Consider the following 27,001-nt stretch of genomic DNA (forward strand, 5'->3'; position numbering starts at 1 on the left):
TTCCTTTTCTCTAATTTACACCATTTCCCTTTTTAAAGGGTATTTAACGAATGGTTATTGCATCCCAAAGAACTATTTCAATTTGTCAGCACCACCCACACTCTAAGTATTATTTTTTGTACCGAACACGCAAGACTGAGAACAGTACCGAAATATCACCATTCTGGAATTTACAGAGTACATTCTCACCTTAATCCACAGAGAGTTACATGTAAAATCCCCAAACTATGAGATAAGAATACAGCTTTTTATGTCAAAAGCACTAATAGTAGGGATGCTTTGAACCGCACACTACTATTAAGGAGTTTTGACATAACAGATGGGATGTCAAAATCAGTCTGACTGGTCACCACAAGTGAAGATATACATGACATACATTCAGTTTTAGTTCTTTGAAATGTGACTTCATCCCCAAGATCTTCAGGGCATTTACGACGTTTTAGAACTCATTAATTTAGGCAAGCGGAAGATGCTGATTCCCTAGCCCTTTTACTGACCACTGTGCAGTCAATCAAAAAGTTATTTCTCTGTCTTAAGAAGACTAATAAACATACTACTTGTCAACTGGACAAGATTCACTAACAGGATGCATCTCACCTGCCCACAACCATTCTTCATCTGCAAAGAGGAAGGAGGGGAAAAGGTGCTTTCTTTGAGGTTTTTAAAATATTTTCAGATCACGGCTCACAGCACTCCAAAGAAAGGGAAGGGCAGAATCCTGAGTTACATGTCAACAAAACATCTTTTGTCACCACAAGTTACCTTAAAAATATTTGTTTAATTGAAATTACCCATTTTATTCTCAAATCTAGGATGAAGAAATATTTTAGGAAAGCTATAGTCCCTAACTTCTGGAAGGAAAGCGTATTAGGAAACATAATTAATTAACTTCCCTTAGTATTTCAGCTATATCTACTACTACAGATATTAGTCATATTGTTCCTTCATGCATTATAGCTGTTTGAGGCTGAAAGTGCCAGAAAAGACAAATTAACTGCAGTCTCGGTCAACTGATATTCAACAGTCAACTAAAAGACTTCAGATGCCAACGTTTACTAAAGTCATCATGTGCATGTACCACACTGGACTACTAAAAGACTGATGTAATTTTTAATTCCCTGAAAGAAACATAATACACATGAACCACATTTTTTACTCTTCACATACAATATGATACAAAATTAACGATGGTAAAAGAACTTACCACTGGGGTTAAAAGCCATGCAGCATATAGGCTTTTCATGGGCAGGGAAGTGGGCCACAATACCGTTGCTGTCAGAATCCTCGCTAACGATCACCTGCATAATATTAATTGAGACAAAGAAAGGTTAGGTGTTGCTGTATGGTACAAAGTTGCACAGTCATTCAACACCCACTCATTTCTGCACTTCTCTGCAGAATTTTGAAGATTCTGTTAATGACTGCCTGAAGAGTAGAAATCCAACAGGCCTCTTCATAAGCAGTGGAAATTCATGCCGGGATTACTAACACTTGAATATCCATTTTACAAAAGATACATACTAGCAGGAATTAGAAATATTAATATGTGTAAAATCTATAGGAAACATCCAGACAATTGCACAATTTTCTGCACTATTTTGTAGATGACATGGAGTGATTTTTAAAGCGTACAGCTCCCATACTGCAGACTACAAAAAACTGGACATACTACGGGAGTCCCGGGGAGTCCCTTTTACTTATCGCTTACAGATAGAATACTACTGCTGCTCTGCTGCACGAAGTGTTGGTGGGTACAGCGCAGGTTTGTGCAGGACTCTGTACCCTGGGTATTATGAAGCTAGGCTCCATGTCTAGATTGCTGCAGGTTGAGGCAGGGTTGTTGCCAGTAGGTCTATGATTAGGAGGATCCAGTGGGGTCAACTTTCTACTTCAGAAAACATTTGTTAGTCTCTAAGGTGCCACAACTACTCCTCGTTCTTTTTACTTCAGAATAGAATCTCCTGTTCCATCTCAAGGACTCAAGAAGAAGCTGTACAGAAGCTGTGGAATTATCTCACTTTTCTTCAGGTTGGTAGGTGGACTTTGTCCTGCACAAAGTCAATTTGTTTGAGCTAGTCCAAGAGGGATTGATGAGGGACAATTTCAGCCAGAAAGCATACATAATTCCTTAAGTGTAAACAAGAAATAATTTTTCTAGCAAGACGAAACAAAAAATGACAGAAAAAGAACAGGTAGCACAAATGCAACCTAAAAAGCGGAAGGTGTCACTTAATCATGACACAGGAAAACCTTTTCCTTTGTAATATTTAAAGTATACGTAGCAGAACTGTCTGCAAGTAGGAAAAAAGACTGCTTATACAAAGGGAAAAAATAAAGATTGAACACGTCTGTTAGGTCATCTAATCCATCTTCCTGGTAGTCCAGGACACTTCACTACAATATGTTCCCATTGTTTTATTATAATCTTGTTTACCTGAAACCAGTTTAAAATATCAAAGTACAGAGTAGAAAGTATCTACTTTGGCCCATGATCCTTGGTTTTCAATGTTCTGTTGTCCCCATCTATAAGCATTGTGGTTTGAATGACAAGGAAGTAATGTGGTCCAGACACCCTAGCACACAGAAGGGGAAGGTTGAGTGTGTATATTGAAACAACTCCCTTATAAAAACTTAGTTATTGACAATCGTTAAGCACTGAATAGGTTTCCAAGGGAGACTGTGAAATCCCCTTCACTGGAGGTTTTTAAGAACAGGTTAGATCAACCCCTGTCAGGAATGGTCCTGTCTCAGTCCAGGGGGCTGGACCAGATGACCTCTAAATATCACTTCCTGGCCTACGTTTCTATGATTCTAGTTAAATATGGAAAACTCAAAACAAAACAAAATAATCCCAAAAAATTATTAATGAAAAACATTTGACAATTTATTAACAATGTAACCCATATTAAGTGAATGGCATCTACGCTAAATAAGCAAGGTTCCAGTTTTCTTAATAAGGTAGTGTAAAATTATTTCTTCCAAGTTTCTAATAATTTGTTCTTGTGTTCCAAAACACTTTTGAGCATTTAAAACTTCCTTTTCTTAACAGTCATTGGATGAAATGAGAAATCATCTTAAAATGTTTAAAGAAGTCATGTAATAGAGATGAGGAGGCCTGTGCCCGACTTATTTTAAACGTTCAAACTACTTGGCACTGTCATATACAGACAATTATGGTTTTGCTTTCCGTTGTCAGCATTCCGTACTGATTCCAGAACCACTAAGAAAAGGGTCTGGAGATCTTCCTAAGAGCATTTCAAAGAAACAGCATTCCTTTTCGCAGCCTATATAAGCTGCACTGAATAACTCCTGTATATCATCTTTTCACAGCTTCCACTTTTATGTATTCTTACCCTAGGCCTCCTCATCATAATTAAAGATAGCAGTTGCACCCTAAGCTAGTATCACACACGAAACAGCAGATTTTTAAATCCAGTCATGTTACACCAAGTTTTTGTTAACCTGAAATTTGTAGATATCAGTATTCATCTAAAAGCACAGTTAAAACAAGTTAATGTACATTATCTGATCTGTTGCATGTGCAAATTTTTATACAGACAGCAAACATGATTAATTCAGTGTGGGTTCCTTTTAAATGAAAGTTGCACCGAGATGATTATCTCTAAAACAAAAATCTCTGTACAATGGTCAAAGAACAGTCTGGCTGTTAGGAAAACGCAAACACTTTTAGTCTAAAAGTATCATGACAAATAGGGATTCCACAGGATCTTTAGGCATTGTGAAACGCTACCCTAATTTGAGTACAGCATAATGCCAAAAATTTACCATTCATAGGTTGAGCGAATGGAGTTCAAATTTTAAAACTGTTTTTCAGCTACTTAAAATGCTCTTCCTGGAAGGGCGTAATTTGTGAGTGATTTAATATCAGTTTTCTAATAATCTCCGGTTCTTCATACAAAGCTGACCTACAAACATAACAAATGAACTACCTTTTAATCTTTTCACTTGGATTTACTATGCCACTGTTTGTGATTTTTTTAAAGGAATAAGAACAAATTGATTTCTATTGTCTCCTTTCTACATTCAGAAACACATAACAGGCCTTGAAGACCATGCAAACCCCAAAATGCTAGAGAGTCTGACTCTTTGGAAAGCTGTCTTATTCAAATGGCAATGTCAGTGTCTCATGTTTAGCTAAAGAGAGTAAGAACTCAAATCTTTGTGACTCAAAAATACAGAAATTAACAGGAGGTGGAGAGCTCCTACAAGTGATCCTCCAACTCTCATGGCTCTCAGCCCCACACTGTCTTTCCATCGAATACTTTTCACTCCCTACCATGGCAGCCACTAAGAAAATGGAGTTAGCGACCTCACATACCTGCCAATGTGGGGAAATATGAAATTAAAGACACATCCCTCATGTTTTTAAAGTCAACATAACAAAGGAAATTACACTGGAATACAGGAGGGAGGTTAGCAAGGACCTGAAATGGACAGTGTTTTGTTCATCACTTACTTATATTTAAAAATCTTCTGGGTGTACCTGAAACTTTTACTGTTTTTCCCCTTCTTGAATGTCTGACTGGGCAGTTGCCGTGGTAAGCTAGGGAGAGGCCTTTTTCACATCTCAATATCATCTCTACACTACAATGGAAGGAAGAGGCTGAGGGTTCTCCCTGGCTGACCAGATGATCAGTCTTGTCAGCGAGAGAAGAGCCCAGCAATGAACTCTAGGCTGTGGTCCTTTCAAAGCAAGGAAAAATATGAATGCCTAGTCTTCCTACAGATTTTGTACCCCATGTAACGTTTTCAGTTAGATGCAATTTTTTATTGATCTATTGCCCCTAGTGTGAACACAACAATACTAATATGAAGGTATCTTTAACTATACCCCTGTAACAGTACAAATTGCACAATTTTCATTTCCAGAATAAGGCTGAAAGCTGCTGCACTGAGGCAATGAAGAAGGTATTCAGACCACAGGGGATTCTTCTAGATAGACTTCACAGAAGATGGGATGGGGACACTTTACGCTGATGCTGAAATGAAAGAAATTTTCTGCAAGGGTACTGGAGGGGCTGGAGTGGGTTGAGAATTATCCATGGTGATTGGGAGGTACGTTAAATCAACATTGACGTTGTAAAGCCGTCCCTTTCCACCAGTTCAGACTATGTGCAACTAAGAAGGGCGGAAGTGAGAATCCTTTCTTGGGAAAGGATGGCACAAATTGCGTAAGGATGTTTTCAGCTGCTGCCAGAGTGGGGAAGCCCCCAACCCCATATTCTCATGCTGGAACTTTTTCAAACTCCATGGCAGTGATTTAAACACACTCCCTTTGGTGCTAAGATTAAAACACCATGACAAAGTCACTTTTAGTAATAGGCTCATAAATCCGGCCACTGTCCTCGCAAATGCCTGGTAACTCAGTATCACAAGGTTACTCAAATATCTTCCTTACATATTTCCCTATCATCAGAAATTAAGAATTCCACAAAAATAACATTAGGCCTTTTCTGTCGAGACCCTGAAAATCACCACTCATCTTATCTGAGATGCCCAGCCAGCACCTCAGCCAGATAGCTGCAATGAGATTTTCAAAAGAAGCAGCTCTACCCAGTGCTTAATTGAACATGATGAGTCACTGCTATAGCTCTATCAAGCTGACTACATTGAAGTTCAACAAAACACTAAGCAATAAAAGACTAATAAAGTAGTCATTATCTTCTTTAAACAGAAAAACAGACAAAAAACCAACAGGAATCATTACACTTGTTATTAGAATACAATGTTTGCTTTCAAGGAAAGAGAGAGAGTTTAAACTAAAGCCTTTTATTCCTAATTTGCGTTTTACTTCATTTTTAGTATATTCCATGTTGTTGAACAGAAGCCATTGACAATTGTGACTTCAATTATTTTAATCTTTAAATTACACGTCTTACCCCAGTGGAGACATGCTTTTAAACAAAATATGAAAGTAACACAAATAAAAATGGACACAAATTGAATCAAGTTGGTCTTATTCTTAATACAATTAAGAAAGAATGATTTTTATGATGATGGGATCAAACTAATCAATTTAGCAACAGAAATATGAAGAATAAAATATTCTATAACTATTGCACATACAAAAATATCTTCATTAAAGTCTCAGTGGATTTAAATAGCTAAAGTCAGTGCATTGTCAGCTTCAGGTCCTAAGATGTATGTGCAAAAAAACCCCAAAACCATTATAGCTAAGGTCAAACATCAGTGGAAAAGGGCTAAAAGTGATAAATCTGTGGCATTAACTACTGCTCTCCTTTTAATAGAATCCAGCATAAACTCAAAACAGCCTTGCGCTCAGCCTGAACCGTTTATCTGAGACAAAAATGTCTTCTTGACAAAAAGCAGATCCCCTTTAATAAAAGTAAGGCAGACAGTATTATGCTCTGAGGGAATCCTGTTGCTATATTTTATTTTTATTTACATTATCATATATATCTATAATCCATGTAGATATAAAAAGTGAAATATATTCTGAGTGTTAGAATATTGAATTAACTTTTGTGAAAATTGTACTTTGTCGTAAGTAAAAGTACAGGGATTAATAACCAATGGAATTGCGTATGCCGTTAAAGTTTTACTGTTGAATACCCTTTATTCTTTAAGCCTTTTGTTTTACCATAAATGATTCTTGATACTTGAGAAGCATCTTTATTTGGTTCAATTGTTATCAGCTCCTTACCAAATGGAAATGAACTTATGGAACTGCAGCAGTCTGCCTTTTTTTTTTTTTTGGTGTGTGTGTGTAAAGAATTCCTCTTTAATGCAATAAAAAGTTAACAGGGAACAGGAAAAAAACACCAATCACATTTTAAAACATAAAAAGACAAACATGTTATATATCTTATAATTTTTCGAAGTTAACATTAAAAAAATTTCCTCAAATATTTTCATGTGTTTTGAATGATCAATGAGTAACTCAGTGATATATCATTAATCACATCACTATCAAAAACATTAAGAATCAACTAAATCTTAGATGTTTAACAGATTTATATTCAGGCACAAAACTGCCGGCTTTTGAAAAAGGTCATTATTTCAGACTAAATGTGGGTGGCCTAGTTGATGAATTAATTAAGAATAAAGAATCAAAGGTCAAAAGAAAATAATTTTTCTATAAAACTCAAACCACTAAAGGTTTCTGTATTTATTTCCAATTAGAGAAAAAAAGAGGACATCTGTATAGGTTCGTTTTTATCCATTTAAACTAATTAACAGATCCAAATAAATAGCCACTGCAGTTAACTGAAAAGTTTGGTAACACTTCATTAAAAGAACGTTTAAACAAGCACATGGACCGTGGTAACATATTTTGGTTGACCACAAAGTTACTTGGGGTTCTTGATCATTATTTTTATTCAGTTTTTAAATATAATCCAAATAATCCAATAATTCAACATTTCTACACTTTTCTTTTAACGACACTACAGTTAAAAACTCTCTCAGAGTACTACTGTTTTTAAAAGAAGGAACTAGCACATAAACAACTGCCACATGTGAGACTTCACTAATATATCTACATTAATAAGATTTACCAAAAATATTTTCCCCAGAGATTTACAACATTACATCTCTGTGTCGTTAAATTCAAAGATTTCTTCGGTGTACAAATGTGTGTATATTTCTGTATAACGTTAATAAATGTTTCAAATTAAGCAATATTATGTTAATATCGTATCTCATAAAATGCACTGAGTGCTATCTTGCATTCTTTACACTGGCTGCCTATAAAAGGGTAAACTGAATTTTAAAAAGAGAGAGAATAATGTCCGTTTAAAATTCTAACACTTCTGGCCTAACTATGTTCAATACATGCTTCTTAACCCTAATTTCGGCAGGTAAATCTTCATATCACACACACCTCCAAGTTAGGGTTTATACTGTCATATCCAAAGTCAACAATCACACATTCTGCTTTTGTAGGCCCCACGGTATAGAACAAGCTCCCCAGTGACACCTATTTCATTTAATCCTTTACTTACTTTTTTCCCTTTCAAAAGTGTTTGCAGGATAACCACTGCTGGCCACATATTTATTACCTTCCTTTCCTATGCTTTTTATTCCACTTTTTAAACTGGACCCCTCATTTGTTTTTACATATCTCTCTCTTAAAGAGGTCATTTCATTATTTTTATTACTCTGTAATTGTTTTCATTCCATTATATAATACAATGCCCAAAGTTCTTTGTCAGAGGTGGGGTTAGTGCTACGTGGATAAATAGGGTGATTTTGGAATTCACAACGGGCATTTAGGTGCCCAGTTGAAAGCCATTCGAAGTTGGGCACCCGACTCCCATCCACGTCCCTGAAACTAGAGGTGCTATTATTTTTGACTATCCTTTAAGACACACACACACCCCAACGCACAGGTCCCTGGATGAAAGGGCTTTGCTTCAGGGTCTGGAAAGGGTTAACTCAATCCAGAATACAAACTTATGTGGAATCCGTGGGTTCCCATGCAATTTAGGAAGACCCAAGCTACCATTGAGCACATCCATCCCAATTCAACAGAGATGTAATAGCCCAAACCACAAATCCTCATCTTTCCCTTTCCACCTAAAAGAAGTCAGGGATTCTACCCAATGGGGTGTCTCATACCTACTTTGTCATTTCATTTCTCCGAATGAGTCTAGATCTCGATAAAAGAAAAGGAGTACTTGTGGCACCTTAGAGACTAACCAATTTATTTGAGCATGAGCTTTCGTGAGCTACAGCTCACTTCATCGGATGCATACTGTGGAAACTATGTCCTATCATTGCCCGCTTAATCACTGCCAGGAGCGGTGCCTTGAAAGCAAAGATAAAAATACACAAGGGATTTGACCTGTAACTGTAGAACAATTATTTCATCTGAGCATGGGGATAACATTAGACCCTGTTAGTAACCCACATTAACCATCCAGCTCAACCCCTCTCCATCCCAACTGGGTGAACCCAACAAAGGTTTGAGGAATGGGGCAGGTGTGAAGGTGGGGTAAAACACACTACAGACAAGCCAATTTGCAATGATGGGGTCATTTCCCTCCAGACATTAAATATAATGAGCAAGGATCAACCCAGCTCAGGTAGTCATATAGGCAGCAATCGAGCAAGGTGATTAACCATGTGCCTACCTTTAAGAAGGCAGTGCAGTTGTAGCCATGTCAGTCCTAGGGTATGGGAGAGACAAGGTGGGTGAGGTAATATCTTTTATTGCACCAACTTCTGTTGGTGAGAGAGAGACAAGCCTTTGAGCTACACATTGCTCTTCTTCAGATCTCTCTGACCAACAGTGGTTGGTCCAATAAAAGACATTACCTCACCCATCTAGTCTCTCTAATACCTTTAAGCATGTGAGCAGTCCTATTTACTTCAGTGAGACTACTCACACACTTAAAGTCAGGCATTTGCTTAAGTGACTTCCTAACTGGAGCCTGAATCAATTATGCTATGAAAACTACCCATTCTGTGGAGGTAGTGCAGATGGATCCTACATCATCTAAACAGTAACCGGTCACCTCCTCCAGACGTACCCGATCCCATCAGTGTGAGAGAGCAGGAGCATTCCCAGCCTCCTACCAACTGACTCTTATTCCCACTCCCCTGCACTGGAACTAGTTAATTCATGCAGCCAGGAGAACTGGAATCTGCCATGTTCAAGCCAGGATCATGCACAAAATCCGCTGATTCAATTCAATGATGGGGGAAACAGAGAAGGAGGGTAGCATCTAGCAATGACTCAGAAGGGACAGAACTGCACGTCACACACCTTACACAGGAAAGTGCCCTACAGAGGCAGTGTTCTACAACAACCAACATTTTCTAGGCCACATAAAAAATTAAAACTATCTCCCAGATTTTTGTTGATCAAGCTTCTTCATTGATAGACCTAGACCTTTCCCTGAAGTTATAAAAAGGCCCTCTGTGGGGGGTGGGGTTCCCCATATTAGAAAAACCCATGCAGAAAATTCTGAGAGCCAGCTCCACACTGAAAATAAATTATCAACCCCAGTACTGTTTACATATCCCAGGTGACAAAAATATAAACACCAGAAAGTTATTTCTGGATTCAAATGATCTAAGAATAGTGTCTACCTCAAAACCTGATACTTCAGGGTTTAAGACAAAAAACACAATTGTTTCATGAGCAATAGTGGCTTATTTATGATATTGTAGTGTTACTTGGGCAAGGCAACTGTAACCATTTTTGTAACTACTTTTCCACAGTGTCCTTTAAGTTTGATTACTCCCTACTACTGGTAAGGTCAGAGGACAAGTTCATAAAAACCTCTAAACCAACAACGAGACTTAAAAACCTAAGATAAATCATTTTATTTCTAATGCAGAATAGTTAATGCACAGACAAGAACATCAGAAATAATGACTGCATTAAACAAGGCTTCATGATAAATTTATGAAGTAGAATTTCTCTTTTTTTCTGGCTTTCTAAGAAAAGGCAACAGAAAATTTTCCAGGAAACAAAAATGAACCCCAAAGGCCAGCAGCTTTATTTTACTAACAGGTTTCAGAGTAACAGCCGTGTTAGTCTGTATTCTCAAAAAGAAAAGGAGTACTTGTGGCACCTTAGAGACTAACCAATTTATTTGCGCATAAGCTTTCGTGAGCTACAGCTCACTTCATCAGATGCAGTGAGCTGTAGCTCACGAAAGCTTATGCTCAGATAAATTGGTTAGTCTCTGAGGTGCCACAAGTACTCCTTTTCTTTTTGATTTTCCTAACAGAATCTTGTAAAATCAAATAAAATACTGTTATTTTCTATTTTCTGCTGGTTTTGTATTATTTTGTTTTTAGGAGAGAAGGGGCTTCTATATCAAATCACTGGCAACACTATATGGATTTGATTATCTTTAAATTAATTCTTGGAAACATTAAAGTATCAGACAGCATATTATAAACCTGGAAAGGAAAATATTTTATTTTATCATCAGTTAGGAAACATACCTAACATGACTTTTTCTTTTATTTTTAAATATCTTACCAAGATAACAAAGCTGTACACACAGTACATCCTAAACTTTAGTGTGGGCCCTTTGGGGGTTGGGAGAAATAGGAAGGAATAAGGGCAGGTTGTTGTTGGTTTTGTTTTTAATTCAGCAAATGTTGACAAATATATTATGGAAAAAACTCAATTTGAGGAACCGCCACAAATAATTAAACCAGTTAGAGTCTTGCATGAGTAGAGTTTCCAGGATCAGGCCCTTGAAAAATAAACTATTAGTTGAATAAATCAATAAGAAACCTATGACACCTTTATTTTATAAAGAAACTCAATTAAAACACTAGTTTCCATTTTAAATGGTTGACATATGGGTTTTTTAAACAGATAATCTTACATGGTACAATTGTATTCTATAAATTAACTATGCTGTCAGAAAAACAATATTAAATGGCAGACTAGGACTCACTTAAATTTATGCTTTGAAAAGTTGAGTAATTACAGACTTTCTACCCAAGTTCTCATTTTCTTAGCTAACCATAGTCTCCCAGTTATTACTATTTTACACCATATCAAACAATTCACCATATTTCTAGAGCAGTGTCAAAATTTCCTGCTACATTATGTATTAATAAATGTAATCAGACCATACCCACATACAACTGGTCAGCATAAATCAACATCACTTTTGAGCAAGTGTTAGAGGGACAGAAAGTGACACTTCACACTTGATGTTGTCAAAATGTCATGTAAATGCGCACTACAGGCTATATTCATGCTGGCTTAAATTCAGTCCCAAATAGCACTTCCTAAGCCATAACAATGTGCATCTGTAAATTTGCTTGATCTGATAAAATTCATGGTTATATTTTTCATTTGGAAATGTAAACGCACATAATGCATTTTTAATTCTAAAGTCTTGTGACACTGATACTCTTTTTGTTTCTTTGCAAGTTGTATTACCTGCCCTTCTCCAACTGTCTCGGTATCAATAACAGTGATGATCCCAGGCACCAGAGGACTTCGACGAGTATTGCTATGAACTAAAATCTCTTCTTCAGTTGCTCCTGAAGGCAATGTCCCTGTCAGCTGTGTAACCACTTTCCCAACCATTGTAAGTCCAGTCTTTATCGTCTATAAAAAGAAAGAGAACCAATAAATACAGTTTTAGGGCTGTTTTTCAGATCTACATTGAAATTTCTCTCACAGCACAGTGAATGTGGTGACTAGATTGCTCATCACCATACATCAAAAAACACATAAAACAAATTAAATGGGTTTTTATAACTGACATACTAATTGTGTGAGATGCTAAATGTAATAACATTCTATTTAAAAGGCTTAGCAAGCTACCAGTAGAGTTTGATCTATCTCGTGAACTAGTTTTCTTTGGAAAATAAAATGTAATTTCACATATTTTAGCTAATGGCTTCAAAAACATTGATAAAAAGAAGAGAAGTATTCACTGTAATGTCTTTAGACATTATTATGTAAATTTTTTTCTTTTTAAAACTAACATTTTTATTTGTTTGTTCCTGGAGGTACTGAGCAAAAGCCACTACAGTTGAAAGCATTACAATACATTGATATTATAGTAAAAGGGGACAGGTGCACAGAACCCTTTGAAAGAAGGGCAGAGATGTGTGTGCACAGATCACATTTCTATTGCCACATGACCGGGCTCCTCCATGATCATGAACTACAGAAATATACAAAGCTTATCCTTCATTTCATTTGATACGTCACCTCAGAGAGGGTAACAGGGAACAAAATGTATGTTGTAGCTGCAGTGAGAGGAATAAAAGCATTACACATTCACTACATAAGAACGACCCTACTGGGTCAGACCAAAGGTCCATCTAGCCCAGTATCCTGTCTTCCGACAGTGGCCAACGCCAGGTGCCTCATAGGGAATGAACAGAACAGGTAAACAAAGTGATCCATCCCATCGCCCATTCCCACTACGTAGAGAAATATTTACTTAGGACCAAACCATGCTTGACTTACTCATATATTAATAGTCCCACTGAAGGCAATGGTATCCAGATGAGTAAGACAGGAAGGATGTGGCCCTTGATGGATATAACAGGGATAGTCATTTATTTCTCAAGAATTCACCTTTTGGAGTTCTAATATCATTTGAATAGGAGACCCAAAACCAGTAACATTAAAAGCCTACATCTTCAAAGTGGTGGGAAGGAGGACTTTCCAGCAGATCACACAAATCACACTACCAGTAATGGGACTTACTGTTCATGTTTCCTAGGCACTGCTTTGAAAATTTATCCCTTCCACTGGGTTTTATACTTTACTAACTTTTTTTCTGCAGGTGGGGATGGAACAGGACAGTTTGGGAGAGATGGCTTTAAAAAAAAAAAAAAAACAGCTACAACTCTGAAATGTCTTTCCTTGGACGAGGACCGCTCTGATAAATAAATATAATAGGTGTTTAAGAACAAAATGACATTGTAACAAACAAATTCTTAACTAAAATGACAAGCAAAGCTGCCTGCTAAATTGAAAAGGAAAAAAAAAAAAGATACAGATCACAAACTGAAACCAAGAATAAGCCACAAATCAATTGTAACTGCTTTGTTTAGTGCTAAAAACTCAAACTGCAGTGATTAGAAAACACATTAGTGTTCATCAATTAGCAGCCAAACGTTTGCTTTAATAATTCATAGGAAATGACTTACACAAAGTCTGGTAGTGTGTTGTCAGGAAAGCCTCTGAAGGACCAACAGAATTAGGCGCCACACTGTATTGATGGCAATTTCTAGCCAGGAAGCCTGATTAACCTCTGAGATGCCTCTGTTGATGTACTTACCCCATTAATGCTAATGGAGATGCTACCACTTAAAATTGAGCCATGCCTTTATCAAAGGAATGCCTTTTGGTTTTAAAGTCTTTAGTAATATATCCTGCCATTTGCTTCTTATCTTGTCTTTTCATACTCATATCAATGAATAAGAAAAAACAAACTTTAACAGCTAATGTTTCATCCAGAAGATAAAAAATAATATACAACAAAACAAATAACGGTATCTGAAGGGAAAGACCTAAAAGTTAATACCACAATACTGTGTTACAACACATAGGCCTTCAGAAAAAACTGACCAATACTGATGCGACATACATTTGTAACTAAGAGCATACACAAATGCAGCGGTATTTTATGCAGCCAGAAAATGTAAGCATTACAGATTCAGTAAAATACATAGAAAGATTATGTGACAAGAACAGGTTAGAATGAGCCTCTTAAGAAAGTAACTGCAATATTATATCTAGTTAGATTATATATAGTGACAAGCACACTATTTAAGTCTTTCTATGAAACACATAGCATGCTTATCTAACAAACTGAACTACTGTCATATGTTATACCAGATTGTGACTGCAAGACGTCTGAAAAGTAATAGGTGTACAAAGATTTGGCCCAGTCCATTAGTACATAAATATCAGTGCAAAACCATTACGGTGCTTATTCCCTTGTGCTATGTGTATATTCGCAAAAACTTCCCTGGTAATCTTTAACCTTTCCCATGCCATATCAGCTGTCCTCCCTATCCATTAGTGCTAATGGCCTTGCTCTCACATAAGCTGTTAGTACTCATTAAGAAGTTATCAGGTATCAAGAGAAAACAGATGCAGTTTTTGCTAAATCACTTTACCACCTTGGGATTAAGAGACACCAAGAAAGAATCAACTAAAGCAGTTATTAGGTGACAAGAAAACTTGGTTTATAATTTGATGTTAGACATTAGGCAGACCATCAAAAGAGGTTTAAATTTAAATAAATGTATGAGTTTTCACTTTTCAGTTTTCTTCATTATTGATGGGAATCAGTAGTGAGTGAACACATGATGTTTTCCTAAAAATGAAATCCACTGTTTCAATGTTTTCTTGTAAACAAGTTGCACATTTAAATGCAAAACCTCAAACTTTGCGTACTGCAATTAGACTCTTAAAAAAACCTGTTCACCTTCAAATATAAACAGTCATTTTAATTAAAAAAAAAAAAAAAAGTATGTACTCATCCACTGTTTAATCTAAAAAAACCCACACCTTTAATTAGCTGAGAAAATTAAAATGGGTCATCCAATGACAGTTGAGCTGTTTAGTTTTAACAAGGTCTTATGTCCTTTTAGTGATAAAATGATGTATTCACAAAAAGAAAAGGAGTACTTGTGGCACCTTAGAGACTAACCAATTTATTTGAGCATGAGCTTTCGTGCACGGTATGCATCCGATGAAGTGAGCTGTAGCTCACGAAAACTCATGCTCAAATAAATTGGTTAGTCTCTAACGTGCCACAAGAACTCCTTTTCTTTTTGCGAATACAGACTAACACGGCTGTTACTCTGAAACCTGTCAAAATGATGTATTGTTATTTCTCACAAAATGAACAATAAGTTGACATAAAAATTTAAATGTTTCCAAATTAAGACTCTGGAAGGAGAAGCAGGAATATTTGAAAGAAACAAAGCTTCTACTGATATGCAAATACCCTGGTAATCAATAATTAAATGGAAAATATTGTTTGAATAACATAACAGTTCCTTCGATTCAAACAATTTTAGATCCAAATTTGAACCAAACTTTTGATGAAGTTCTGAAATGAAGTTCTTGCCTTTCCCTTCTCCAGCCATGATGAGAACCATACATGCTGAAATAGCAGAAAATATGGTCTCACGAGATACAGAGAGGAATATACTGGCTACCCTTAAAAAAAAAGTATGGAAGGGTGCCTGCCGTGTCACCCCAAGACTGAATTAGGAGAGAGAAGGCATACCTGGACACCTCTTTAAGAGACTAGAGAATGAGCTGGTTTGGCTGATCACCTTCTCAACACACAGTCGTTAGCAAAAAGCTGGGTCTCTCTCCAGGTAGATGGGAAGAAGCCAAAGAAGGGGATGGAAAAATGTGTCTTCTGCTCCCGCCCCCCCCCCCCCCCGCCCCAAAGCATGGATACTGCAGATAAGCAACTTCACATCTGGATGATTATCTAAACCCATTCCCTGGAAGTTCACCAATCACTAAAACCACTCAATAATAATGAGCTTCATTCCTGGAAGATGCTACATGCCTTCAGTCCCATTTCACTGACTTTACTGGCAGCAGAGAAATCCATGGGATCTGAAGCATATCATACAAAGCAATTTTCATCTTTGTGAACATTAAATAAACTTCCCTGATATACTCTATTAAATTATCAACATTTTAAAATGTGGTAATTTTCTGTTTCCAGGGCACTTACATTCAGTGAAGCTGCTGAACTTATCACTACTGTGATCTGCCTTAGAACACACACAGATAGTCAACAGACTCTCCAAACAAATGGGAAGAAATGAAAAGATCAGAGGGGCAAAATGACCCACGGAAAAGTTAGCAACAGCAGAAAAGGGAGTTTTTGTCAGATGCATCACGTGGGAATAGTGAAAACTACTCTGTCTGTTCAAAACAAAATCCTTCTAAGCATCTAAAATAAAGATCATCAAATAATAAAGCCATGATATTGTGAGTTTCTCCAATATTGCCGGGATAAAAAGAGAGATTAACCCTTGGGCACCAAGAGTCAAGGTCTCCTAATGCGACTGTGGTTTTGAACTTGGCATTAAATGCAAACAGGGGTAGGTAGCTCTAGCTCTGCCGGATAAAGGGATTGTGGATAACTCTTGAAATTGTTCATTGAGCAGGAGGTCAACCTATTTCAAATGATAAAGACATGTGAACCACATTAGTGAGAAAAAAAGCTGTTCGCTACTGCGGCATTTTTCAAGTTAGTTAATCCATCAAATGTCATCATGGTAAATATTTTCCACAGCTACTGAGTGTTTCCTCTGAGGATCTCCAAGTGGGAGCTCTCAGATGGGGTTCTATCACCGGTTTCAGAGTAGCAGCCGTGTTAGTCTGTATTCGCAAAAAGAAAAGGAGTACTTGTGGCACCTTAGAGACTAACGAATTTATTTGAGCATAAGCTTTCGTGAGCTACAGCTCACTTCATCGGATGCATACCGTGGAAACTGCAGCAGACTTTATATATACACAGAGAATATGAAACAATACCTCCTCCCACCCCACTGTCCTGCTGGTAATAGCTTATCTAAAGTGATCATCAGGTGGGCCATTTCCAGCACAAATCCAGGTTTTCTCACCCTCCACCCCCCCCACACAAATTCACTCTCCTGCTGGTGATAGCAGGAAATAGCCCAACTTGATTGTCATGCACATTGTGTAAAGAGTTGTCACTTTGGATGGGCTATCACCAGCAGGAGAGTGAATTTGTGTGGGGGGGTGGAGGGTGAGAAAACCTGGATTTGTGCTGGAAATGGCCCACCTGATGATCACTTTAGATAAGCTATTACCAGCAGGACAGTGGGGTGGGAGGAGGTATTGTTTCATATTCTCTGTGTATATATAAAGTCTGCTGCAGTTTCCACGGTATGCATCCGATGAAGTGAGCTGTAGCTCACGAAAGCTTATGCTCAAATAAATTGGTTAGTCTCTAAGGTGCCACAAGTACTCCTTTTCTTTGTGGTTCTATCACCATGACTCCTTACCAAACTTTATCTTCCTTCTCTGGGCAAAGGTTCCTCCACTTCCCTCAATAAGAGATTGGAATCAAGACCCACAAAAGGCTGAATTTCTCAAGGTCATTTGAGAAAACAAGAACTTTTATGGAACCGCTCTGAATTCAAAAGGGACAGAGTGGGGAATAAAAAAGGACATCCACTTTAAAAGTAGCTAACACTTCCATTGATCAAAGGGATGGATCCTAAACCATTTCATGCAGATAAGATATAATCACAGTTGAGGCCTGTAAAGGAAGAGTTACTTAAACAAGCAATAAGGTTGATGGTGAGGTAATGGGAAGGGCAAAGGGCAACAGATATTTGGACTGTGTCTTTGCCTCTGAGGTAAATCAGTGTTTCAATTACCAGGAAATCACATATTGCTCACTGCTACCCAGTTGGATTAAAATCGGTCAAAACAAAGTTATTAACTTAGTTCCATGCTTTAGACTTGCTAACAGACACAGAAGTTACAAATCCGTTAACAGAAAGCACAAACATAATTAAGACACCAATTCTGCAAATGCTTACACATGTGCATGCCTTCCCTCACTTAAGCAGTCCCATTGCCTTCACCTGGATTATTTACATGAGTAAAGTTCTGCATGTGCATAAATGTTTGCAAAATCGGGGCATAAATTTGTACCAGGTTTGTATTAATTAATTGGAACCTGGTCAACGAACAATAAAATAGCCTCCTACCTATCAAAATTTCAGGCTGAAAATATTTACATTGTCCATTGATGTGGACATAGAAACAATGAAACACGGATATCATACGGTTAAACAAGAAGGATACAATGTTATTAACAGCCTACAGCTAACTGGAATATATCACCCAACGCTACCCCACACGTTTGTTCCAGCGATCTGAACTGGCACCAGTGGACCTCGAGGTCCTACCTTGAAAGTGAGTGTGAACCCATGCCCTCTCTCTACACACTCAGGCCAATCAAGGAACCCTGACTGGATACCAGAGTCCCAACCTCTTTCTTGGAGAGGTACGATAGACGAGAAGAGCTACAGGTAGCACTGGACATAGAGGTACGCTCCTGTCGTTATGTCACACTACATAGCTGTTTGCCCATTTCCCAATACAGGGAAGATGCACCTTCCAGACCCCAAAACTGGGAATCAGTCCAGCCCCTGGCACTCTCAGACATCCAGCATATTAGTGATAGGCAGGACGAACAGGGCTACTCAATCTAGGATCCACCTTTTTTTTTTTTTCTTCTTCCTTTTTTAATCATCCCCTTCCCCAACTTCAGCAACGGAAGAGCCAAGACCCCGGCTTGCACAGACCAATGGCAGCTGCAGTGGATGGGATGAACACCAGAGCCTGGACCCAGATGCTCCATGTGATCCTGTCTCTCCATACAGCATGAAGAAAGGAAGGGGGCAGAAGTGGGAAGCGGCAGGCCCCCATCTACTAGAGGCAAAGAAGTAGGGGTAGAGCAGGGAGGATGATGAAGACTGTCTCAAATCCCCTTGGCCAAAATCTCCCTCCCTCCCCAGAAGGTTGTCTCCACTGTTCCCAGTCCCACCCAAACTCCACCCTGGCTTGCAAGGTGGGCATTATGTTGGATCATATTAAAGAAGTTCTGTATTAAAATCACAAATGAGTTTGATTCCCCATAGTTTAAATTCCAGGGTATTACTAATGAAGAGGTCTCTTGGTTTTTGGTACTGTTTCTCTCCCTCTATGTGCGAAACTTGCAAGCTGCTAACTGTGTTAGTACATTCTAAGACAGAGTCTGTTCTCAAAGCAATTCACAGAGAGAGAGACCCAAAGCAATACTCTAACAACAGAAACAGCACCCAGAGACTCCCTGCCCTTTTGTTGTATTAACAATTGTGATTAAAACAGAGATAGAGGATGTATGTGGATGGATGCTTGGTGTGAATAATAACTGAATGATCAGGGAGGTGCCAGCCTAAGAATCCAGCGTCCATCGGCTGAAGAAGGCGACAAGTGGAAATAACCAGAGGACCCCCAGAGGGCAGACTGGAATCCACCCAACAGCTTCAAGGATGGGAGAACCAAAGAACAAGATAACATCTAGCAGTACGGAGCCGTCAGGAATGTGCTATCTGCTGATTGATTCAGCAACAGCATGATGAAGCAATTCCCATAGACTGGCATAGGAAGAAATTCCTATAAAAATAGACTCTAAAAAGTGAGAACTTTGGGGTCTGATTCTGCAAACCAACTTCCAGGAACATCAGATGAGCATCTGACAAGGCCCTGCTCTCTCCTCATGTCCAGGCCACCTGGCCAGTGCCTTGGCATGAGCAACTCTGAGGCTGGTAACTATGATAACAACCTTGCAGAACCTGTGTGTGTGTGTGTGTGTTTGTATGAATGAATGTGTGAATAAATATGAGATTGAATGGAATGTTATAGCTATAACTAACTGCTTACTATGATTCTTTCTGTATTCACAATAAATGTGGTATTTTGCCTTTTTCCCTTTAATAAGATCCTTCTGGTTTTTATTCTATTGGTATAACAATTTTACTACTCTAATTTATATCACAAATTGAGGTCTCATTTAAATATATGCCCTCCCCAGCACATATCCTGTACACAAGAGTCCCAGAGTCTCCCTCGCCCCTATTTACACAATGCAGTCACAACTAACCAAGGACCACACTAACAATTGACAAGAGAATCAGATTTCCATTCTACCCTGTAGTACCAACCCGGAAGTCCTTCCCCAAGTATCAGTGGGTTAGGTGCATGTGTTAGGGCATATTATCTAATGGCTTTCTATCTTTTCCCAGCTCTGATTACTACCTTGTTCTTACATAGGGTCTCATACATTTTTCTTTCCTACAACTATACAAATATTTTCCCTGTTTATTGCACCATCATTATTTTCAAGTTTGTATATATTGGGCTCGTATGTATTGGGTGAAATTCTCCGGCCTGTAGGATGCAGGAAGTCAGACTAGATCATCATAATGGTCCCTACTGGCCTTAAAAACTATCAATCTATGGTCTTGTCTAGGGACCCTTTTGTGCTTTCTGACAGACACTCTCTGGCTGGTTTTTTCAGTCTCTGTAACAACACAAAACAAAAACTTACCCTTTGATCTGCAAGGACTATTGAATGTGTGCTACCCAGTTGTTCATAGGGTTTAACAACATCGTGGCTTGCTCTTTCCAATGACGTATTGGGCCAGACTCTTGCTTACATTAAGGCCACGTTTTAGGATGCTATGGTAGTGTAAAGTGACCCTCATGTAAACAAGAATCTAGCCTATTTGAGTACAATTATAGCAAATGCTACTGAGCTAGTCAGCTAAGCCCATTTGCCCATTTTTTTTAAAAAAATGCAAATACTGATGAGACGGAAAGTATTTTTTTCACCTTTTTCCACTGAGTGTGAAGAAACTCAAAGCATATATTACGGATCTAACATAGTATCTTCAGGAGGAAGAAGATCCAAATTTCCCCTCAGCAATGTAAAAACCTGTCATTTTTCTTCCCCTCCAACCACAGCACAGTTGAGTTCTAAAGCCATCTTGATGGAATACATTCATTTTTTTATTTGCTTTTATATGAAACATCATGACCTTTGCTTCTCTTTGTGGGTTCTTTAAACTGTTGCTTTGTTCTGTGCAGTTGTGCTTTCTATTCCATGCTGTCATTTAGATTCTCTTTGTAATCCCTATGATTAGAACTGTTTTGTTGTGTATTTCACAAATCACAAGGCTTGTGGTTATAAGAAAAGCTTGTAATCAGCATGAAGTTTGCCAGCCAACACTGAAGCTCACTTTTGTGTGTGTGTGTGTGTGTGTGTGTGTGTGTGTGTGTGTGTGTGTGAGAGAGTGAAAAAGAACTGACTTTGCCAAATGTGAGAGGTAAAATCTCCAGGACAAAAATGCATGCTCTTTTGGCTTGCCTGAGATTTTTCCATGAAAACTCAGAAGCTTCCAAACACACAGAGGAACGCTGTTCCGACTAAGCAAACCATAGGCACTGGTATCTAAATGTAAACATTATTATTAACACTGAGAGGCTTTTTTGAAGGTTATAATAACTGGAGCTGGGTAAATAACTGATTTTTTAGTTTGGTGGCTGAACTAAAAAAATCTGAAAAATAATTCGGTTTGTATCAACAGTTTTTTAGGTTTTTCTTGCCAGTGAAAAACAAAACAAAAAAATTCATTTCAGGTCTAACAAAACGTTTCCTTTAACTTGAAATGTTTAGTTTTCGGAGGGGAGGGGGGGGCTTGGGGTTTTTTATGAAAACTTGGGGGTCAGGGGTTGATAAATCTAGCTAAAATTCCAAACAAATATTTTTTCTGAACAAAGTCAAAATGTTTAATTTTGAAAATTTTGAAATGAAACATTTCTGTGGTTTTAGAATTTCATCCTCTCATTTTTTCCAACCAAAACTATTTGACAAATCATACCAGTGAATAAACTATTTGCCGAAATAAATTCGACCAGCTCTGGTAGTAAGTATATAATTAATTAGCTCTTCTATCCTTCAAGTACAATTTTATCACCCTTGAAATACAGTAAAAATACAGTACTGGAGCAACTATATCCACAGAGCACCAGGCACGGCTGTGTTTATAAACGGAGCATCAGTCCTGCTTGAGTAGATTTAACTGAGAATGCTCACATGAGCAAGAGCTGTTAGTGTGACTAAAGGTTTGAGATAAAAAAGCCCAATCGTGAATGGCGCTGAGTGCCTACTGAGAAGCGCTGAGCAATGGCTGCTCAGAAACGTGCAGGATCTGGCCCCTATATTTGGGTTTAATATTATTAAAGCAATTCCAGCACCTTTCTTAGATTCTTTTCTGTTTTGCGAATTCGAAGGGCGGGGGTGGGGGGGGGATCTCAATACAGTTCAGCAAAGGAATCTGATAATCACTGCACACGATAAACTTCTTCCAGCGGTTGCTGATGTACTCACTTTGGCAGCACTAATGACTGTGGCGGTGTAAGACTGAATGTTGTCTCCACAGGCTCCACCACGGGACTGATGGCACCGGATCAGCTGCGAGGAGAAAGACAGCCAGCAAGTCACTATTATTAAACTATACAACCCCGTAACCCATTAGCATAGCTCTTATTTATCATGTACAGTGGCGTGTTTTTTCATACAAATAGCAAAAAGCCCTGCTGAGACACTTAACCCCTTTTTATAATCTTCTGGGTGCCACCCAGACTGTCGCAAGCTCAGCTTTGGTTTTCAATTACAAGATGAGTAGTCCCTAAGAATTCATAAACTTTGAAATGGTGGAATTTGGGGTCTGGCAGCATTACCGCAAATAAATTTAAATAAATATAATCAACGGCTTTAGCGATGTCTATGTAACTTTAAATATTTGACATCCTAAGAATTTGGATGTGGCTTTCCCCTCCACTCTTTTTTTTTTTTTTTTTTTTTATTATACAGACTCCAGCAAGCAGAAAAATGACAAAAGAAAAAAGTTTGCTACATACACATTTTTAATTCTTTGGGCTTTGTAGAGATTTAATATGTCTGCAATGGCATTGCTTCTAGACTGCTTTTGTTTTATTATTAATAGACCAAACCAGGACACCTTTAGCCCCTATCAAACAATTAACAAAGACTGCCAGTTAAATAAAATGGCAAATGAGTCACTGATATTTATTGTTGATGCATAGAAAATGTCGACTCTCTATTTGCTCCCTTCTATCATTTTTGTTGAAAGAAAGAGGAAAAAAGGATAAAAATCACCCTAACCTATATCTTCTCCATGAAAATGCCTCTTCGTAATTCTATTAAAATGGGTAAAAAAGTAAAAATTCAACTGAAGAAGGGCAACAGTCAATGTATCCAAGGGACACATCAGTAGCTGAAGTTCCCTTTTGATCTATTTATTTTCATAATTTGTTTAAATATTGCTACAGCAGCATTTGCAAAACTTACAGATCAGTCTGTAAATTGAACAACACTGTAGCTGACCGATGGGTGTGGTGTTTCATCAAGAGGCAGACCTAAATTTGGACAGAGGTATAACAGCAGGCAAATTAATAAAAGCTGCCTCTCTGATAGTCTTTGGCTCAGTTCTTACAAGCAGCTATTCCTGTCACAGGAATGTAACCAAGGGTGAACATGAAAAAGGTAAGTGCTTCCATTTTAAAATACAAACCATACTCTGGTAACTGAAGGTAAAGTTTTCAAAGACATCTTGTTTTAAATTCGCAATAATCTTTTAGGACTACACTGAGTAAAAAGAGTGCTAATTACTTTCCTTGGCATCTAATTTTTCCTCTCTTTGACTCTGAAAATAATCAGAACTAATTCAATATTTTACATTCTCGAAGACAGCTGTGGTCTAATGGATTGAGCCTGGAGGCAGGCAGCCAGGAACTTTTGAGTTCTAATCCCCACTCTACCCACTCACTTGCTGTGTGGTCTTAGACAAATCCTTGGACCACTTTGTGACTCAGTTTCCCCTAATTGTAAAATAGGCAAACATCTGTCTTACAGAGGTGTTGCGAGTTATTGTTTAAAGAACTGAACACAATTTTTAAGGTGTTAATTGCTGAGCAAGCTATATGATGCAATTATGGATTGAAAACTCTTCTTTTTCTGCCTGTACTATTCTTGTATATCCAGGCCCTGTAAGCTCACACAGTTGAATATGGTGCATAGAGTAGAAGGATGATATAACTGCAAACAAAACACAGCTGGTAGGTGTAATTTTTGGCCAACCATCATTTGTCAATGTCCTTTTAAAGGCTACAGCCTTTTTTTTCTTTTTTTTAAACAAGTCTGTTCCTGTGGTTTAAGTAAAATCATTCTGGCTTCTCTACTACAGAAAATATTTAAAATTTAAGCTATTCCTTACCTTATTTTCTGCATAAGCAAGCCAACGACTCCCAAGAGCAATGGGATTCATGTTTGGCCCCGGACAAGGATAGCAGCCTGAAAATTTTCAAAAGGCAGCACTGAGAAATATCTTAATGACTTCTTACAAAGAATTTTACTTATTGCCAAGAAAACAAAAAGCCTAAACAAAGAGCTTTCAATTGCTAATATCACTCAGCAAATGCTTACATTTTTGTAGCTGAAGATAAGATTGTGGCTAGATGAGCCATGTTATTAACAGTTAGTTAATTAATGGTAAATGCTAATTTTTCCTTATGTTTGAGTTTCTTTTTTAAAAGGCTGGGAGTGGAGAATAGATTTTACAACTTTAAGAAACCCATCACTCAAAACTGCATGAGATATTAACTTTTAATTTAAGTTACTGGGGTTTTCACTACTTTGAAAAGTGGATTTCTCCACATTGTGACCCAAGCAATTCTATATATTTACACTATGATTAAGTTCACTTCACTGAATGCCTGCTGGTGATCACTAACTGCAATAAGGTCAAAATCATGTTAGGTGTCTGTGGGTGGGTTTTGTTTGTTTTTAATAGAAGTATTTGTGTTTACAGGTCACCTCTCACAAAGACTTATGTGCGTACTTAACTTTACCCACTTTGAGTGAAATCCTCACCCCATTAAAATCAATGGCAAAACTCCCATTGACGTCAACTTGCAATTTCACCCCACAGGTAGTTCCATTAAGTCATTGGGACTACTCACAATGTATTAAATTAAGCCCATATGTAAGTATTCATAAAAGGGAGAGTTTTAACAGCATTGACCCCAATCATGAACAGTACAGAAGAGGGGGTGTGTAAGCTTTCCTTGCCCAGCTTTATCAACGCATTTTAGTCTTGGCTTGCAACATTTCTTCTATCCCAGTACTGAGTCTCTTTTAAGCAGACTGCCTATCATGACAAACTGCGTGCTTGCTTTGGGGTGTGTTTACAAAACTGTGCTTTCTTCCTGCAAAACTGTTTGTTCGTTATCCCCTTCACTGACTCAAGCTCAGCATCAGAACTCCAGTTAGCTTCATACTAAAAACTTTCCATCGCTTATAGAATCATAGATATATAAGGCTGGGAGGGACTCGAGAGGTCATCTAGTCCAGCCCCTGCACTGAGGTAGGATCAAATATACTTAGACCACACTTGGTCTAACCTGTTATTCATGGTCTGTGTTATCAAGGAAAATAGGTGCATTTGCAGATACACAAAGTCTTAAAATTTTAAAATAGATATGCATAAGGCTAAGATTAAAAGTTAAAAACAATACAGCACAGAAAATAACAGTGTTAAAAAGCAACTCAAGTTAAAGCTCCCCTTGAATTTTTGAAAAGGTGAGGGTTAAATATATATATATATATATATATATATTTTAAAGTTGCCAACGTTTACAATTAACAAACTAGATGGGGTGCTAAATGTAACCAACAGAAAGAGTCAAAAGTTAACAAAATATAGAAAATGCTAGCGTTAACTATAAACAAAAGCAGGATTAAAATAAAAAATATTATAAGGACAAGTTTTAGAACAATTTGACAGAAGAAATAGAAAAGAGTAAAACCTAAATGAAAAAGCATAAAGGAAAAAAAATCTGGAACTAAAGGCTGCGCTCTTACTATTGCACTCTGACCAGTTTGCTGTATACTGTGGCCTGTTCTTCCCTGGGTCTTTTTTGGTCATTTGAGATTGTAAGTTCTTCGGGGCAGGGACTGTCTCTTTCTATATAGATGCCGAACACATAATACTATGAAGTCCAATCCCAACCGGGGCCTATAGGTACTACAACATCACAAATAATATGTAACATTTTTCCTTATCATTTAGGGCTCCAATCCTGCAAATAGATATGCCTGTGCAGATCCAAACCCCAATGCATTGTGCCACTAACATCAATGGAATTTCATATAGATATAAGTAATTCCACCACAGTTATTTGCAGAATTGGGGCCTGATGCATGATTTGATTCTGGGTGACTAAATGTAAACGGCTAGTGCAATAAGGTCCTGAGCCAGTAAAGTACCTTTAACCATGTGAATAGCCCTATTTGCTGGATTGAGGTCAGTACTACCTAAAACAGCATCTAAACGTTGGCATGGTTGGCTAAGGGAACATTATCCATGTTAACTATTTTGGGAGGGGGGTACAAAATACAAAAGCTACACATAATTTTAAGAAGAAATATCATAGGCAGTGTATAAAGCATGGATCTTATCAAAGGATTAATCATCCATATTTTTCTCTATTATCTTTCTGAAGATCATTTACACTATATCAATTTAGAGTATTTCTCTCTTATTGGTTGACCAAGATAAAAGGTAAACAAAACAATGCATTTAAAATGTTTAGATTTGCCTCTGTCATTTACTGGAGTTTTGGTTAATCCAAATCATAAAGGGTAGACTGGGGTCAGTCAAACAGCATTTTAGAATAGTACACACATTTAGCAACAAAAGGGAATGGAAGGACTTGCAGAATATAGCAGTGGAGAAGTGACATACAAAGAGGAAGCTAAATATAGCTACACTTCTATTTAACCCATTTATTTCATGGGTCAAATTCTTGTATACTGATCAGTTAACTACAATAAGAACAAGTAAATCTATTCCTTGTCTAAAGTTG

At 37.7% G+C, this 27,001-nt stretch overlaps 1 protein-coding gene across 16 annotated transcripts in view; it reads right to left on the minus strand.

Annotated features, from left to right (window-relative positions):
• Window positions 1-27,001, minus strand: part of BCAS3 (BCAS3 microtubule associated cell migration factor) — a 500,928-nt gene that overhangs the window by 381,012 nt on the left and 92,915 nt on the right. For all 16 annotated transcript variants that reach the window (XR_012155467.1, XR_012155469.1, XR_012155468.1 and 13 more), the window contains 4 exons: window positions 24,352-24,428; window positions 22,443-22,526; window positions 11,903-12,073; window positions 1,205-1,298 (listed from right to left, as the gene is read on the minus strand). Coding sequence is in view for 13 of the 16 variants with exons in the window: in XM_073315905.1 (XP_073172006.1) it covers window positions 1,205-1,298; window positions 11,903-12,073; window positions 22,443-22,526; window positions 24,352-24,428 (426 nt within the window). In the remaining 3 variants the exon portion in view is untranslated. The remainder of the gene's footprint in view (window positions 1-1,204; window positions 1,299-11,902; window positions 12,074-22,442; window positions 22,527-24,351; window positions 24,429-27,001) is intronic.

Source organism: Lepidochelys kempii, chromosome 17 (genome assembly GCF_965140265.1).
Source record: "Lepidochelys kempii isolate rLepKem1 chromosome 17, rLepKem1.hap2, whole genome shotgun sequence".
NCBI classification, from domain to species: domain Eukaryota; kingdom Metazoa; phylum Chordata; order Testudines; family Cheloniidae; genus Lepidochelys; species Lepidochelys kempii.